Below are 17,696 nucleotides of genomic sequence, written 5' to 3'. Positions count from 1 at the left end.
CCATCTGTCATCATCACCAGCAGAAGAAATCCAGCAGCAAATGCAACGATAGTGATTGGCTTTTCATACCAAATAGTTTCATGTAAACAATACAATTATTTTAAAGTAAATGGTTTGAACCCGGGAGTATCGTTACATGTTTGTAAATGCAGATCGTCCAGGTTGGTATAGTCCTGAGAAGGACTGTTTTTGTTTTTGTTTACTGACGTTTCGACAACCTTAGCGGTAGTCATTGACTCTGAATTGTCTATTGAAGTAAAACACAAAAATTTTAAATTGACGTCATAACTAAAATTATTATTGTGATTGGCTCCTTAGGAGCATGTCACCTTTCACAAAGACAACAAGTAATCCTTTAATGCGTTTTAAGGCGTGTTTCAAACATTGCATTTTACATGTATTTAAGACAAAAGATAATAAGGAATTTTATCTCATCTTTTGTTTTTAATTCATTGGCGCATGTAAAATGCAATGTTTTAAACAGGCCTTAAAAACGCACTAAAGGATTACTTGCTGTCTTTGTGAAATGATCCTAAGGAAATCTAATAATAATTTTAGTTATGACGTCAATTAAAGAAACGTTAACATGTTTAAATTCGTGTGTTTTACTTCAACAGAAAATTACTCGCTTTAACGTTGTAAGAACAAAGGTAAATTCTGTCTTTTTACTGACGAATACAGAAGTATTAGTTACATGGAATAATAAACTGGTCTAAGTGTAGGCCTCGTAATTTGAAAGCTTTCACTGTAAAATGCTTTCATCACGATTATAAGCCTTTGATCGTGTGAAACTTGTTACATCGTTCAAACTCAACTCACTAAAGCTATTCGCGCATTAAAGGTGAATGTTCTACCGTTTAAATAGTCAAACAGAAAACATATAACAATTTGTTCATTCTCAATATATCTGATTAAGAATTTAAAACGCAAACAAACGTCATATGCAGAGTTATTCATCATGAAATCTCATACATGTGTTTCATATTTTCTTATATTGTAGATCCCACAAGAATGGAGTTGTGAAAGTCCCTTTACCACCTGTGTCATTCACTTCAATTACTCTTACTAGTTTGTCATTACTCATGTGTCATGGTGATTCATGGCCAAGATTGCTCATTTGTAGTTTGGATTCTTTGTTGATGTCAGTCGTTTGTTCATATAATGATGATGGGCCCCATTGTTATATGAACCCACCTAAAGGTGGTCAAGTGATACTCACAGAAGATCAACTCTGCACTAAGCATTCTTTGAGTAATGATAAAACTGGGGTATTGAAGGGCAGTCCCTTTTCCTTCGCTTGAAGTTACCATAACAGTGCATTATGAATTGTAATCAATCGAAATGGCGATTCATCATATCAGTAGCTTCTTTTTGGGTTGATGAAGCTCTTTACTTCGTGTATGGAATGGTATCGACATGTTGAATGGACATCGCATAACGGCATATGTACGTATGAACATTTACATTGAAGTGATTGCACTATAAAAATGGACTACATTCTACGAAGATGGAAAACAAGCGAGTGGAAAAACACAATCTATATCTTGTGGTTTGTAAGTTGAGTAGATATAAGTGTTAAAATTAACTTGTATGAGTAACTGCATGAGATAGTTAAAAAAGATCCTGATGGTCTGTCTTTATAATTCGAAACTTAACCATGAAAAATACCCAAGTTAAAAAAAGTCCATAAAAGATGTCACTTGCTATGAGAAAATAGCTGGCTTTCACTCGCTACTTTTTAGTAATTTTATTTAACGTTGATTAAGAAAATTGCAATGATGCAAGTAGGGCTAAATTGAATTACTAAGATAAAAATTTTACAAATAATTTCAACGATACAACGTAAAAAGTACGCGGTGAAAAAAAAGAAGAGACTGACCAAGTCGCCTAGATCACACTGACCAGGACAACCCTTGGAAATCAGGTATTAAAGTTTTGTTCTTTTCACTGGAATTGTTTTCTGTTTTTTGATCATTCATTATGCTGACATTTATAACGTGTTTTTTATAGAGTAGCTATGTCTGTAGGCCTTCTAACTGGACAATGAATGAACGACGAAGTCGGGCAGAAACACCAAGAAAGAAGCGTCGTTATTATAAGATGCACACTTGCTAATTTATTTATCCATAATGTCTATCAGTATAACGCATTTTCAAATTCGACCGTTAAAAATTTCCGTATAACTTAATGTTCACAATTGTTAAATTTTCTGATGAAACACACGAGTGAAAGCCAGCTATTAATTAATGAGGCAACATAGAAAATTTCACAGGAATAAAGTCTAGCAGACATCAAAAATTGTTTTTATGCAAGTCATAACGTCTCTTTAGTCATTTCATTTTTAATTGTTGTGGGCAGGTGAATGGTCAGGTTCCTACGTATTGAATAATTTTTATACATGATTTATATATGGCTGCTATTAGTTTTCGTTTTCGTCTATTGATTACAATTTTGTTAACACTCTGCACTATTTCAATTTTTGTGCTCTACAAAAGTTTGCGTTTCTTTTGTACGAACAAAAATATTTGCTGTGTCAATAGGGTAGTCAGCCCACATTTTGCTCCGTAAATTTAAATTTTTTACGACTGTATAAGACGCACGATCTGACTACGCTGCATGTTAAAGTAGATCATCGGGATCATTGAAAACAACAAAATATAAAACATCATAAAACCACAAAATTTGAGGCAATTCTTCTAAATTTTTATTTTTCTTTATTGGAGGGTTTTACCGGATCCGCCGGTTTTCCCTCCCATTTCGTTTTGGTTTGGAAAAAAAAACAGTGTCCACATTTGGGGCCAAGTGAAGACATTTGTCATAACATTATTTATCGTAGTTATCATGAATATTCACGTTTCTTTTCATTTCTTGGCTTTTGGGTACATCTCCCAGAACACTGCGTTTATTAAATACAATGGCATACATTTAAAAAAATTGGCACGCAATTCATACATGTTGGTAGCCTGCAATTATTTAGCTACTGAATGAAGTAGATTTAATCAACATAGTCAAAATAAAACTATATATTTCATATTATTTTACGTCAAACTTTTTCAGGATTTGAAAATGCCATTTAGTTTTATGATCAAGTAATTTTCTAACCCTGGAATCCAATGTTCTACACAGTAAAAATTGATTGGTCAAAATGACCAAAAAATATTGGTCATTTGAATGCAGCTGAGAAGAACAATTTTTATAGGTCAAAACAACCAATTCCTAAATTGGTCAAAAATACCAAAATCAAAAATGGTTAAATTTACCAATTTATTTGACCAATTTTATTTGGTTGTTTTTACCATTAAATAAGCATTTTTTCAGGTGCATATCAATGACCATTTGAGCAATATAGAGGATCTTTTTAACTAAGCTAAAGAAAATCAATCACACAATTATAAATAGCACATTTTTTGCAAACACAGAATACTTAAAATCTCTACTACATGCCATTAATTAACACTACAAAAGTTTTCTACTTCATAGAAGAAATAAAATGATTGACAAAAGTTGGCAACTGAGCCTTACAATTGCATTTGGAATTTAAAAGCAAATGTTCTAAAAGAATAAATACATTTTTGCAATATCCATTAACACCTTTAGGATACTCAGCATTAAAAGTATAAAAAGAACTAAGTAAAATAATAACTGCGTTGACAATATTTTCCGTTTTCAGCTTTGCTATAATCATCCCCTCAGCCACCAACATTATTGAATGAATGTTTTTTAATGTTCCTGTTGATAGGAGTCCAGGAGACAAACTTTTGTTAACGATCTCTTGAACTTCCCCCAAGCTTTTACCCTTCAACAGAGATAAAATTATTTATCACTTTTTTCACACATTTATGCAGAAAATATTATTTGTGACAATATCAACTCTTACATCAACAATGTCCCAAAATAGCTTTTTGTTCATATCTCGATGGGTGCATTGGTCATCTAACACATAAGGCAAACATGCCATTATACACCGGTTCTTGACCTCTAAAATAATCAACATAGCATAGAATGAATATATTACTATTATCACTCTCTAAAACATTCGAATTCATCATCATCATCATGCAGTCAGTCGTAAGCGACGAGGACTGTTCTATGGTTGGATTGAAGCTCTCCAGGCCGGTCTGTTATCAGCCAGTTGCTTCCAGGTTGTCACGTTGATGTCTTTCCTCTTTAGATTTCGTTTCATGACATCTTTGAGTCTGAGTCGAGGTCGGCCTTGGTTTCGTTTCCCTTCTACTAGTTGGCTGTACAATAGCTGGCGTGGTAAACGAGATCTCTCCATACGATGGACATGACCAATCCATCTTAAATTCTTTTGAATCAGCATGTCAGCCATGTGTGGCAGGTCAGTCAGACGGAGAATCTTAGCATTTGCGATCTTGTCCCGCCATGATATCTTCAGAATGTCCCGCAGTTGTCTCATCATATACGCACTCAGTTTCTTCACTTGAAGCCTGTAGATTGTCCATGCCTCTGCTCCATAAAGGGTGTTGTCAGCACCACCGCCTGATAGACCTTGGCTTTAACTCTGGTCGAGACATGCTTATTTTGCCATAGCCGATCGTTTAGTTGACTGAACGCTGCACTCGCCCTTCCCATTCTGTTCCTCAGCTCCTTTTCAATCTTAGCATTGCTGGAGATTGTACTACCCAGGTAGTTGAAGTCTGTGGTCTGGACAAGAGGCTGTCCGTCTATGGTGATTGCACAGGGTTTTGGGGGAGGGAGTAGAAGCTTTACTGGCTGGTAGAGGCACTCAGTCTTTTTGATGTTTATCTTGAGGCTAAACATAGCGGCAGCTTTTGCAAATTTGTCCACCAATGCCTGCATCTCTGCTGCACTGTGAGCAACCAGAGCACAGTCGTCTGCAAAAAGCATATCTCTGACAAGCTGACGTGTTGTGCGTGTCTTTGCTTTGAAGTGTGAGGCGTTGAATAGGTTCCCATCATGTCTAGTCTGGATGTAGATACCTTCCCTTGTGTCCACGAAGGCAACCTCCAGCATGGCAGCCAGGTAGAATGAGAACAGTGTCGGAGCCAGCACACACCCTTGCTTTACACCTGTTGAGACAGCGAATCCCTCAGAGCAGTCGCTCCCACGAGTGACTTTAGCTTGCATTCCTTCGTGAAACGCTTTCACGAGATTGATAATCTTATCAGTACAGCCAAACTTTTTCAGTACTGCCCACAAGCCGCCTCTAGGGACAGTGTCAAAGGCCTTAGTAAAGTCTATGAAAACTGCATAGAGGGGCATGTTCTGTTCAGTGCATTTCTCCTGAACCTGTCGTAGGCTGAATATCATATCCATGGTACTCCGCCCACTCCAAATCCACTCTGGGTCTCAGGAATTACTCTGGGACTTATCATTTCGTTCAGACGATTGAGGAGTATTCGAGCCATCACCTTCCCAGCGATTGAGAGTAGAGAAATGCCGCGATAGTTGCCGCACTCTTTACGACTGCCTTTCTTGAATATAGGGACTATATTCGCGTCCTTCAATCTTGTGGAATCTTCTCTCCTATCCAGATATCTCCGATCACATCTAGCAGCCTCTCTTTGAGTGTTGTACCACCATACTTCCATACTTCTGCAGGTATCCCACAACATCCAGGAGCTTTGCTTTCCTTAGTTGCTGCGATCGCCTTCAGAAGTTCATCCATCTTTGGGGGCTCATCCAGTACGTGGACTGTTGGACGTTGGGTGATGCTCGCAAGAGCAGCACTATCCAGGTTTCCAGGCAGATTTAACAACTGGTCGAAGTGCTGAGCTAATCTTTCCAGCATCTTCTTGTTGTCTGTCAACACAGTCTCTCCATCAAGAGCGAGCAGTTGGGCAGTACCTCTCTTTTGTGGGCCGTATACTTCTCTAAGACCTCCATAGAAGGACTTCATGTCGTTTTCTGCTGCGGCGTGCTGCAGTTCCTCTGCTTTAGTCTCCCACCACTGAGACTTCTTCTGACGGGTGTACTTCTGTAGTTTGCTGCGTGCTGATGCTTTTGCCCACAATACAAGAGTTTAAACGCTTAAATGCACTTCAACAAAGCACAAGAAGTTTAGAAACACGCCACGCGACTACATACATCGGCAACAGGAAGTCAGGCACGTGCCGCTTTGCGTAATGGGATGTCATGTGACCAAATCGACCAATCGCCGCAAGTTCGCAACTAATTGGACAAAGAAATGCACTTAATGACACTTAATATTGACCTGATTTTACTCATTCATTGCTCTAACAAACGGTAACGGAGTTGTCACTTGACTAGTGACGCAAGAATATTCGTAAAAATTCAATTAATTATGCCACGATTGTGTTGTCAGGTATGTGCAACGTTTTTTTCAACGTCTGTCGCTGGAATGTTGCATCATTTGGTCGCTGTTCATGAACACGATGCCAGATTGCATATTCTCTGCGAAGTGCCGGAATGTAATTCAACCTTCGCTAAGGTAAGCTTTTGATTCTTGATACGACACTGATTTGTTTGTTATTTGTTAAAAATATTTACTTATTCAGTGCGTTCACGGATTTGTTGTTTAGGTAAACTCTTACAAAAGTCATCTTAGAAGAAAGCACGCCAATGTTGACTTAAACACGTCATCTATGTTGCGTTGAATCAGCGAGTAGCACTCACAACAATTTTTGTCCTGATGAGGATGGCCTTGAACTCTTAATTGATGAATTCCGCAGGGAAAATGAACTTGATGACTCTGTTCAAGCAATGGAACACAAAAAGGCTCAATTTCTTCTAAAAACAAAAGAAATCAATCTGCTCACACAAAAATGTGTGGATAACATTGTAGAAGATTCCACTGAACTTGTCCAAGGAACAGTCAAAGCAATTAAACACGGTTTGCAAAATTGCTTAGAGAAAGCTGAATTAAATTATAATGATTTGCCAGGTCTTGATGAATTATTTGATGAAGGACATGCTATCTCAAATCCATTCAAACATATTTCCACAAAGTATAAACAGAATGCTTATTTTGAGGAGCATTTTGGCTTAGTTGTAAGTTTTATTTCTATGTTTTTTGACTTTTTTTAGAATGTTTAGAGTTTTTGGATAAAGTTTTTTGAGATTTTTAACATATTTGAGCCTGCTGCTCTTCAGTGCTTGTTATGCATAATCATTATTTTAATTGTAGCAAACCAGACAAATTAAACTTGGACACAGAGTTGTAAAAAGACTTTGAAGAACTGTGTACAAAGAGGTTATTAAAGATGACGAAATCATGTACATACCACTGCTTAAATCCTTGGAAAAAATGCTCAATGTAAAAGGAGTACTTGAACAGGTCAGATTGTTAATAGCATGGTTGTGTTTTTTTTTTATGTTGGCAAGTTTATCAAACTATGACAACTACATCTTTGCAAGTACCCATATCAATAACAGGGTTGCAAAATATTAATACATGTTCTATGTATAACCATAAAAGGAACTTTATGTGTGTTTTACTGTGTTAGTTTCCATGAAAGCAAAACAATGATGACATGCGTTTATTAGAGCACATTTCCAGAAATATATTCCAATTATTTCATGAAAATATGAAAATAGCCTGATTTTAATTTGAAATATCTGATGGTAGGAAGGCACCCATCCTACCACCAGACATTTCCATTGCTGGTTAATAATAAATTTAATTTATTAATAAATTTAATATATTCATTCTTCGATTTTAATTTCAGCTAAACCATGGTCATCTTTGGCAACATAAACATGATGATGTGATTGAGGATGTTTGCGATGGCCAGTATTTCAAAACCCATCCTCTGTTTTCCAAGGACTCAACTGCTTTACAAATCATGCTTTAGTATGATGAGTTGGAAATTGCAAATGCCTTTGGTAGTAAAACTGGAAAGCATAAGTTAGGTAATAGTTTAATGACATCATAGTGACTAAATCAGTCACTCAAATGTAAAAAAGTGTATGAGCAATGAAAGGCTATAAGAAGCTCTTATTACATCATATGCCATTATTTCTGTATGACAGGAGTTGTTTACTACACAATTGGAAATATTGATCTTCGATATCGATCCCAGGGTGATAACATTCACCTACTCCTTATGGCAACAGCTCCAATTATTAAAAAATGTGGCATTGACATTCTCTTGGAGCCTTTCATGAATGACCTTGAATACCTTGAACAAGTAAGTGATCCTATTTATTGTTTTTTAGCTTATTACTTGTTATTGATAATTGTGCAGAGTAAGTAGTTTGATAAAAATTGCTTAATATTAACTGTCACACTTCTTTTTTGAGGATGGTGGTCACCAGTTCATTGTTAAAGGTGAACCTATGTCATTTTCTGGGACTATTGTGTTGGTTTCTGAAGACAATCTTGGATCAAAACTCATGGGTGGCTTCAAAGAAGGTCCAGGTGCACATTTAAAATGCCAGCAATGCATGGGGACCACTGAACAAATAAAGCAGAAGGTATGTATGCTTATGATAATACATTATTAACCTGTTTCAACATAGATCAAATGTTTTATTATGGTTTTTAGCATACCAGGAACATACACTTTAAAGTAAGTCTTTCAGTTTTTAGAAAAACATTTTACACTTCGAACTCGTGCTGGTCATGACCGCCAATGTGAACTGATTGAAGAAAACCCAGAACTGAGTAAAGCATATGGGCTTTGCAGGAGATCATTTCTTCGCAACTCTAGGTATTTTCATGTAGCAGATGGCATGCCAGGTGATGCAATGCATGATATACTAGAAGGAGTACTTCAGTATGTATGTAAAGAATTGCTAAAGGACTTCATATTTAAAGAAAAAATTTTAACAGTGGAGCAACTTAATGAAAGAATTAACTCTTTTGATTATGGATATTTTAATGATAAAAACAAGCCATCACCAATCACCCGGACAACTTTAAGGAATGAAAACAATAGTTTAAAGCAAAAAGGTAGGGTGTAGTGATTGTCACGAGCATTAATACCATCACCCTTGATTTAAATGATTGGTTTTTCTTTTTATAGCAAGACAAATGTGATGCCTTGGAAAATTCCTTCCTTTAGCTCTAGGCAGTGCCATTCCTCAGGATGAAGAAAAGTGGATGCATTTTCTGTTGCTCCTTAAAATGGTTGACATTGTTTTTTCACCTATCACAAACACTGGTGAACTTTCTATCCTGGAAGGATACCTGAAGGAATTTTTGTGAAAATTCACCCAGCTTTATCCTGGGCTTTCAGTTGTACCCAAAATGCATTACTTGGTTCATTACTCAGCTTATATTTACAGGTATGATTTTGCTGGTTTGTATCTTAGTTTATAAATAAAAATTTGGTATGTAACTCAAAATGCATGTAAAAATTACATCATTGGTTTCCTTCTAGCTAACATGAGTCCTTGATTTTTTCAGATTTGGACCAATGATTCGGAGCTGGTGCATGCAATATGAAGCAAAGCACAGTTACTTTAAAAGATTGGCTTCATACCTTGGAAACTTCACTAATGTTGCGCTTAGCCTTGCTTAACGACATCAAACCAGAAGTTGCTATCTAGGAAATCAACCCATTGTAAAAAAGCCTAAAATTGGTAGGATTTTTTTGAATAGATTGATTTTAATTCTTAAAACAAAGAGGTCAATTTTTAGTAACCTCTCTAGTAGGATAATAAATTGATGTTTGTTTGTTTCTCTTTAGATTCTGGAAAAGAAATTGTTGCTAAGGATAATGAACATTATTATTTGCTCAAAGAGAAGGAACCTAACTTAAGTGACATTAGTATTTTGTCAAGGTAAAGTACACATAGTGATTATTTTTATTACAGAAGATGGTGACTATTGCGAGAAAAAATTGCTAGTACTTTATATAATGAAACCATGGCTGTAATCTGACTCTTAGACAATTTTAGATCCAACCCAGATCCTGTGGGTTTTGCACCCATTATGCGCTTAATTTGCGTCTTAGTAAGCATAAGCAAGTCAGGGCCGTCAAGTGCTTTTTTGGTAAGTCGTATAGTCACTCCGGTTCCGTCTCTGACTGCCTTTGCCAGGTTATTTTTCTGAGCCGTTGAAAGTGTAACGCCGTGAACTGTGTAGTTATTACGTCCACCACCTTTAGCAGCTGCACCACCTTTCCTAACTACACCACTACCAGCAACTGCTTTTTTCGTGCTGCCGGTGATAGCACCTGATATAGCTGCTAGGCCTAGAGATGGTAACAACTTTGGTATGAGTTTAGTGACCGTAGGTATGAGTTTTCCAATAAGATTTCCAATAAAGGTACCGCCTTCTATACTTCTTGACCCAGGAAGATAAATACCAGCGCCTTGAAATTCCTGAGTGATTACTCGCTCCATGGCGGGTCTGAGAGCTTCAACAAATATTGCGTTATTAATGTCCGACATTTTTTGTGCACATGCAAAACAATTTGCGTATATAAACAGTCGAAAAAGATTTTTTTTTAATTTTATAAATTATTTTTAAATAATAACATATCACATCAGACTAACAGTCTAAACGATTTTGTCCATTTTACGACCGCATAGTTCAAGCTCCTGCGATGATTCTGATGACTGTTGGTGATATTACGTCACGTGCTCTCAGTGACAGCCGAGTCTCACATGAAGAGTTTGAACAGGTTCTAGATCAAATGCTGCGTTTTAACGAGCGTAAACGTGTTGTTCAAGATGAATTCGACGCTCTGATGCGTAATAAGCAGGCTGCCAATGTAGCTTCGCTACTCAAAGAAATGAAAAAGACAAATAAGAACTTAGAGAGTGAAAAAGAAGAAGCTGTTGCCGCCGCTGCTGAAAACGCACGCCGTGAAGGTGAAGCTCAAGCTTTTAAAAAAATCGTGGGTCTGGCTGGAGGCTCGTCATAGATTTCTCTCGCGGTCAAATATAAATTCAGTAGTTAATAAAAAATTTTCTATTATATATAGTAGGTATATAAACGTCGCATTAAACTAATGGCAACATTAGTAATCGGTGGAAGTGATGATGGTTATACATCTGGAAAACCAGGACCACCAGAGCCTAGAGGCCCAAGAAGAGCTAAGGGAGATGAAGGAGAGACAGGAGCTGCGGGGGCTGAAGGAGATACGGGTCCTAGCGGACCAAAGGGAAAAAAAGGTGATACAGGAGCTACAGGAGCTCAAGGAGATACGGGTCCTAGAGGACCAAAAGGAGAGAAAGGTGATGAGGGTCGTAGAGGAGATGACGGAGCTGATGGGACCAATGGAAGCGATGGTGCGCACTGGGCCACAAGAGCTCAAGGGCCTCAAGGACCTCAAGAACCTCAAAGACCTCAAGGACCTCAAAGGCAACAAGGCATTAGAGGTGTAACAGTTGCTAGAGAAGTTTCGGGGTCTACAGGGGCCTAAAGGAGATACTGGAGCCACAGGGCTTCAGGGGCCTTCAGGACGTCAAGGACCTCAAGGACAACCAGGAGCTGATGGGCTTAAAGGAGACCAAGGAGATCAACCTGTTTTGAACTCTCCTACTGGATTTTACCCCCCAGGTATGAGTGGAGTAAATGTAACTTTAGTAACGTTTCCTACTGGAAAAACACTCGAAAATAATAAAATGGCTTATTTAAACATTTGGTTTGAACGGTCTTAACACGAGTGGTTCAACATTAGATCTACTGTGTTTGAACAGTCTTAACACGAGTGGTTCAACATTAGATCTACTGTGTTTGAACAATCTTAACACGAGTGGTTCAACATTAGATCTACTGTGTTTGAACAATCTTAACACGAGTTATTCAACATTAGATCTACTGTGTTTGAACAATCTTAACACGAGTGGTTCAACATTAGATCTACTGTGTTTGAACAATCTTAACACGAGTGGTTCAACATTAGATCTACTGTGTTTGAACAATCTTAACACGAGTGGTTCAACATTAGATCTACTGTGTTTGAACAATCTCAACACGAGTAGTTTAACATTAGATCTACTGTGTTTGAACAATCTTAACACGAGTGGTTCAACATTAGATCTACTGTGTTTGAACAATCTTAACACGAGTGGTTCAACATTAGATCTACTGTGTTTGAACAATCTTAACACGAGTGGTTCAACATTAGATCTACTGTGTTTGAACAATCTTAACACGAGTGGTTCAACATTAGATCTACTGTGTTTGAACAATCTTAACACGAGTGGTTCAACATTAGATCTACTGTGTTTGAACAATCTTAACACGAGTGGTTCAACATTAGATCTACTGTGTTTGAACAATCTTAACACGAGTAGTTTAACATTAGATCTACTGTGTTTGAACAATCTTAACACGAGTGGTTCAACATTAGATCTACTGTGTTTGAACAATCTTAACACGAGTGGTTCAACATTAGATCTACTGTGTTTGAACAATCTCAACACGAGTGGTTCAACATTAGATCTACTGTGTTTGAACAATCTTAACACGAGTGGTTCAACATTAGATCTACTGTGTTTGAACAATCTTAACACGAGTGGTTCAACATTAGATCTACTGTGTTTGAACAATCTTAACACGAGTGGTTCAACATTAGATCTACTGTGTTTGAACAATCTCAACACGAGTGGTTCAACATTAGATCTACTGTGTTTGAACAATCTTAACACGAGTGGTTCAACATTAGATCTACTGTGTTTGAACAATCTTAACACGAGTGGTTCAACATTAGATCTACTGTGTTTGAACAATCTTAACACGAGTGGTTCAACATTAGATCTACTGTGTTTGAACAATCTTAACACGAGTGGTTCAACATTAGATCTTCTGTGTTTGAACAGTCTTAACACGAGTGGTTCAACATTAGATCTACTGTGTTTGAACAATCTCAACACGAGTGGTTCAACATTAGATCTACTGTGTTTGAACAATCTTAACACGAGTGGTTCAACATTAGATCTACTGTGTTTGAACAATCTTAACACGAGTGGTTCAACATTAGATCTACTGTGTTTGAACAATCTTAACACGAGTGGTTCAACATTACATCTACTGTGTTTGAACAATCTTAACACGAGTGGTTCAACATTAGATCTACTGTGTTTGAACAATCTTAACACGAGTGGTTCAACATTAGATCTTCTGTGTTTGAACAGTCTTAACACGAGTGGTTCAACATTAGATCTACTGTGTTTGAACAATCTCAACACGAGTGGTTCAACATTAGATCTACTGTGTTTGAACAATCTCAACACGAGTGGTTCAACATTAGATCTACTGTGTTTGAACAATCTTAACACGAGTGGTTCAACATTAGATCTACTGTGTTTGAACAATCTCAACACGAGTGGTTCAACATTAGATCTACTGTGTTTGAACAATCTTAACACGAGTGGTTCAACATTAGATCTACTGTGTTTGAACAATCTTAACACGAGTGGTTCAACATTAGATCTACTGTGTTTGAACAATCTTAACACGAGTGGTTCAACATTAGATCTACTGTGTTTGAACAATCTTAACACGAGTGGTTCAACATTAGATCTACTGTGTTTGAACAATCTTAACACGAGTGGTTCAACATTAGATCTACTGTGTTTGAACAATCTTAACACGAGTGGTTCAACATTAGATCTACTGTGTTTGAACAATCTTAACACGAGTGGTTCAACATTAGATCTACTGTGTTTGAACAATCTTAACACGAGTGGTTCAACATTAGATCTACTGTGTTTGAACAATCTTAACACGAGTGGTTCAACATTAGATCTACTGTGTTTGAACAATCTTAACACGAGTGGTTCAACATTAGATCTACTGTGTTTGAACAATCTTAACACGAGTGGTTCAACATTAGATCTACTTTGTTTGAACAATCTTAACACGAGTGGTTCAACATTAGATCTACTGTGTTTGAACAATCTCAACACGAGTGGTTCAACATTAGATCTACTGTGTTTGAACAATCTTAACACGAGTGGTTCAACATTAGATCTACTGTGTTTGAACAATCTTAACACGAGTGGTTCAACATTAGATCTACTGTGTTTGAACAATCTTAACACGAGTGGTTCAACATTAGATCTACTGTGTTTGAACAATCTTAACACGAGTGGTTCAACATTAGATCTACTGTGTTTGAACAATCTTAACACGAGTGGTTCAACATTAGATCTACTGTGTTTGAACAATCTTAACACGAGTGGTTCAACATTACATCTACTGTGTTTGAACAATCTTAACACGAGTGGTTCAACATTAGATCTACTGTGTTTGAACAATCTCAACACGAGTGGTTCAACATTAGATCTTCTGTGTTTGAACAGTCTTAACACGAGTGGTTCAACATTACATCTACTGTGTTTGAACAATCTTAACACGAGTGGTTCAACATTACATCTACTGTGTTTGAACAATCTTAACACGAGTGGTTCAACATTAGATCTACTGTGTTTGAACAGTCTTAACACGAGTGGTTCAACATTAGATCTACTGTGTTTGAACAATCTCAACACGAGTGGTTCAACATTAGATCTACTGTGTTTGAACAATCTTAACACGAGTGGTTCAACATTAGATCTACTGTGCTTGAACAATCTCAACACGAGTGGTTCAACATTAGATCTACTGTGTTTGAACAATCTCAACACGAGTGGTTCAACATTAGATCTACTGTGTTTGAACAATCTCAACACGAGTGGTTCAACATTAGATCTACTGTGTTTGAACAAAATTGTGGGCCTTATGTTAGTTTCGTACATGATAACACTAACAAATGGATGTCATATGTTAGTACAATACCCATTAACTGGATGCGAAGATAACAGGTACATTATTTAGAGTATTCTTAATTATAAAACAATAAATTTTCACTTTATATTTATAGTGCTATCACTTCAGTTGTGTCTTGTCACACAAACATTAAAATGTCTAAAGCAGCTGAAACTTCGGTTCATGAATTTGAATCAACAAACGATCTCTTTCGCCGAGCAGTAGAAGTATACTTTCGACGAAATAGAGAGAAAAATTTTGAAAAATTCCAACTAGAATATAATTCTAATGCTGAAAAAATAGTCATATCTTCTTGGAACTATTCAGACGTAGATAAACCTACGCGTGAGGCTCTCGAAGCTTTGCTACGTCCGGCAAAAAGACACCACGCCCGTTGTGTAAAACATCATAGAAGACGTGAAAAGCATAAAAAGAGATTAGAAATTCCAGTAGATGTGTACACTCAAGTTGGTACTTCAGTCACTGGAAAGAGGTTCAGATTGGACCAATGTCGCGATGTGTGAAAAAGGTGAAGCAGATTCTTCTACAATCACCATCGAAACCGCTAGATTCTACCAAATATCATTAAGTGGAAAATGTTTTACAAGTGCAGGGGCGCTACGAGTACTTCAAACTCCTAGCAAATTACTTGTCTTAAGTAAAACAAAAACACATCGTATTGGTGATATTAACTCTAAATGTAGCTATAGCGATTTTATAGATGTAGACTTACCTACTGATGCAACATTAGTTGTTCAACAGATGGGAACTTCTAGAGTAATTATTACACTCACTATAGAAAGTATAATACCCGAATCTTCAACGGTTATGTGATGAAGATTTGCTACATGAAGCGCTAGACGAGTCCGAAGGCTTTCCTTCATTATCTAGAACTGAATTAGAACACTTCACGTTTGGCAAAGGGGGTGAACCGGACGCCGGAGGCGTCGGAGTTTCAGTTTTTGGAGGAATTGCACTTAGAAAATGAAATACGTTATAGCGTATTAACGCTGGGTCGCTCATATTTCAATACGCAGCTTCCCAACCTACGGAATTTGTTATAACAGGCGGTCTAATTTCTATTACGTCATTAGGCTTAATAGGTCTGCGCTTACATGGTGCCGAAGGAGGTTCAGGTGGAGCTGTATTAGTACGCTTTCTTGATGTAGATGCTAGTGGTTGAAAAGATTCAAGAAATGAGTTTTGAGCTCTTCCACTTATCACACCCTGTTTATATTGTAGCAGAATCTCTCTAACAGTGTCCATCTCGATTCTATATACTATATAAATATTTTTCTAATTGTATCGTACCTCTCTGTATTAGCAGCCTGGTTTGTAATTTAAGATGTTCTTCTATTTGTCTTATTATTATATTATTCAATTTTTTCTCTCTTTCCCTTCTTTCTTTTTGCTCTTGTCTTTTTATGCGTACTCTTCTGAATTCATTATTCATCTTACCACGTACCCTACTATACGCTACTTATAAATAATAGACCCCGACGGCGGGTCGCGCAGGCAAGGGGGGTGGGCCAGCCGTCTTTGGCTCCTGGCGTTGTCCAGGCTTTGACATTCGCTGTAATTATGCCAGCATACGTACGCGAACTAGGGTTGGGGCACTTAGATTTTTGTATAATAGGTCCCAAGGTGTGAGGTGGGCCAGAAACGACGTTTTCTCAAGTTGAGGTGAGCCAGAAACGACGCTCTGTATACTACTCATGCAATGGGTCTATAGCCACCCAACGTACGTAAGCTGGATAATAAAGATGTTTAAAAAAGGTTTTTGTTAAATAAATACTTGGTGTAAGCTTGGCAACTCGATGGAGCACATGGCTTGCCGATTTTGAAATGTTTATTATCTCGAGTGAAATTAAAGATAAAAAGCAACAAGGAGCATTACTTCTCTGTCAAGATGGTTCACGCATTCGTGAAATATTTCGACAGCTCAACGATACAGGCGACGACAGCGAATATGAACTTGCTAAAACCGAATTAACGGAATATTTTGAGCCTCAAATAAATCGGCGATATGAAGTGTACATATTTCGCGAAGCCAAACAAGAACAATCAGAAACGTTAGACCAATTTCATACGAGATTCCTCAATACGATTAGCTCAAACATGTGCTTTTGATGATGTTGACTTTGAGGTTGAACAACAGATAATCATGGCGGGATCTTCGTGAATACGAAAGAAAGCACCAAGAGATCCCGAGTATAAACTCAGGGATATTTTGCTGGACGGCCGTAGAGATGAGCAAAGCACTTATCAAGCACGGGATATCGAGTCAAAGGACAAAAATAACGACATGTTGGCTACCATCCAATCTGAATCGACGCGAAAATGTTGTTGTGGCGGTCCATACTCACATCAAGACTACGAAATCATTTATGTAGCTGGGAAAATCAGTTTCAAAGAAATGTAAAGTATAAACTATTGCAAAAGCAAGACATGAATGTCATAGCAATGAAAATGACTCATTACTGTCCATATCAGTAGTAAAGACACCAGTAGAAATGACTCATTTACTGTTCTTATCAGTTATAAAGACATTAGCCAAAAATGTCTGGTCATGTCATTCACTCCTGAACATGGATACATACTTTAAAGGAGGGTGTTGCCCTAGAAATATATTCCTAATATAAACTTTTTATAGTTTGTACACAAGTTCATATATTCATGTACTGCCAGATTAAGTGCCTTTGAAATCCTTTTTTTTCAACAGATTAAGACAAATCAAGTATGATTAAATCAAATAACAATAACTGCATGTCCATTTCAAACAACTACAATTCTCATAAATAGAAAGTATATTTTGTAAATTGTATGAATGAATAGAAATAAATATAGAAAAGACTGTATTCATACTTATATAGCAAAGCAAATCTTGTGGCCTTTTTAGCATTTCAAAAAGGGATGTTACATGATCATGGTTGCTGTAAGATCAGTATTTACTCTCATTGTACAAGAAAATGACCCAACAACATTCATTTTAAGGAACTTCACAACTTCTGAATAGCTAGATATTGCAAACTAAACTCATAAA

General features: G+C 37.1%; 2 protein-coding genes and 3 long non-coding RNA genes across 5 annotated transcripts in view; all 5 read left to right on the top strand.

Moving 5' to 3' along the window:
* LOC124442036 (DNA polymerase zeta catalytic subunit-like) overlaps nucleotides 1–17,696 on the top strand; it is a 51,944-nt gene that overhangs the window by 7,257 nt on the left and 26,991 nt on the right. The gene's annotated exons all lie outside the window — the stretch shown is intronic.
* On the top strand, nucleotides 1,345–2,165 carry LOC124442126. Its single transcript, XR_006947141.1, has 2 exons — nucleotides 1,345–1,924; nucleotides 2,011–2,165. It is a non-coding gene; the product is annotated as an uncharacterized LOC124442126 (long non-coding RNA).
* LOC124442043 lies at nucleotides 7,838–9,005 on the top strand. The gene is made up of 4 exons (XM_046992555.1): nucleotides 7,838–8,135; nucleotides 8,248–8,421; nucleotides 8,530–8,899; nucleotides 8,973–9,005. Exons 1-4 carry the CDS (start codon nucleotides 7,971–7,973, stop codon nucleotides 8,984–8,986), a joined length of 723 nt encoding a protein of 240 aa, XP_046848511.1. The 5' UTR covers nucleotides 7,838–7,970; the 3' UTR covers nucleotides 8,987–9,005.
* LOC124442113 lies at nucleotides 9,168–9,930 on the top strand. Its single transcript, XR_006947129.1, has 3 exons — nucleotides 9,168–9,234; nucleotides 9,356–9,531; nucleotides 9,639–9,930. It is a non-coding gene; the product is annotated as an uncharacterized LOC124442113 (long non-coding RNA).
* Nucleotides 16,221–16,533, top strand: LOC124442134. Its single transcript, XR_006947150.1, has 2 exons — nucleotides 16,221–16,304; nucleotides 16,337–16,533. It is a non-coding gene; the product is annotated as an uncharacterized LOC124442134 (long non-coding RNA).

The sequence above is a fragment of the Xenia sp. Carnegie-2017 genome, unplaced genomic scaffold (assembly GCF_021976095.1).
Source record: "Xenia sp. Carnegie-2017 unplaced genomic scaffold, XeniaSp_v1 HiC_scaffold_20, whole genome shotgun sequence".
NCBI lineage: Eukaryota > Metazoa > Cnidaria > Anthozoa > Malacalcyonacea > Xeniidae > Xenia > Xenia sp. Carnegie-2017.
Note: the sequence above shows the minus strand (reverse complement) of the source record. Positions and strands in the feature narration are given on the sequence as shown.

Excerpts from the sequence above, each read along its gene's own strand:
- LOC124442043 (XM_046992555.1), top strand. The coding sequence starts at position 7,971 with ATGACAGGAGTTGTTTACTACACAATTGGAAATATTGATCTTCGATAT. Across the intron at positions 8,136-8,247 it reads ACCTTGAATACCTTGAACAA|GATGGTGGTCACCAGTTCAT; the intron begins GTAAGTGATCCT and ends TTCTTTTTTGAG. Across the intron at positions 8,422-8,529 it reads CTGAACAAATAAAGCAGAAG|TTTTTAGAAAAACATTTTAC; the intron begins GTATGTATGCTT and ends TAAGTCTTTCAG.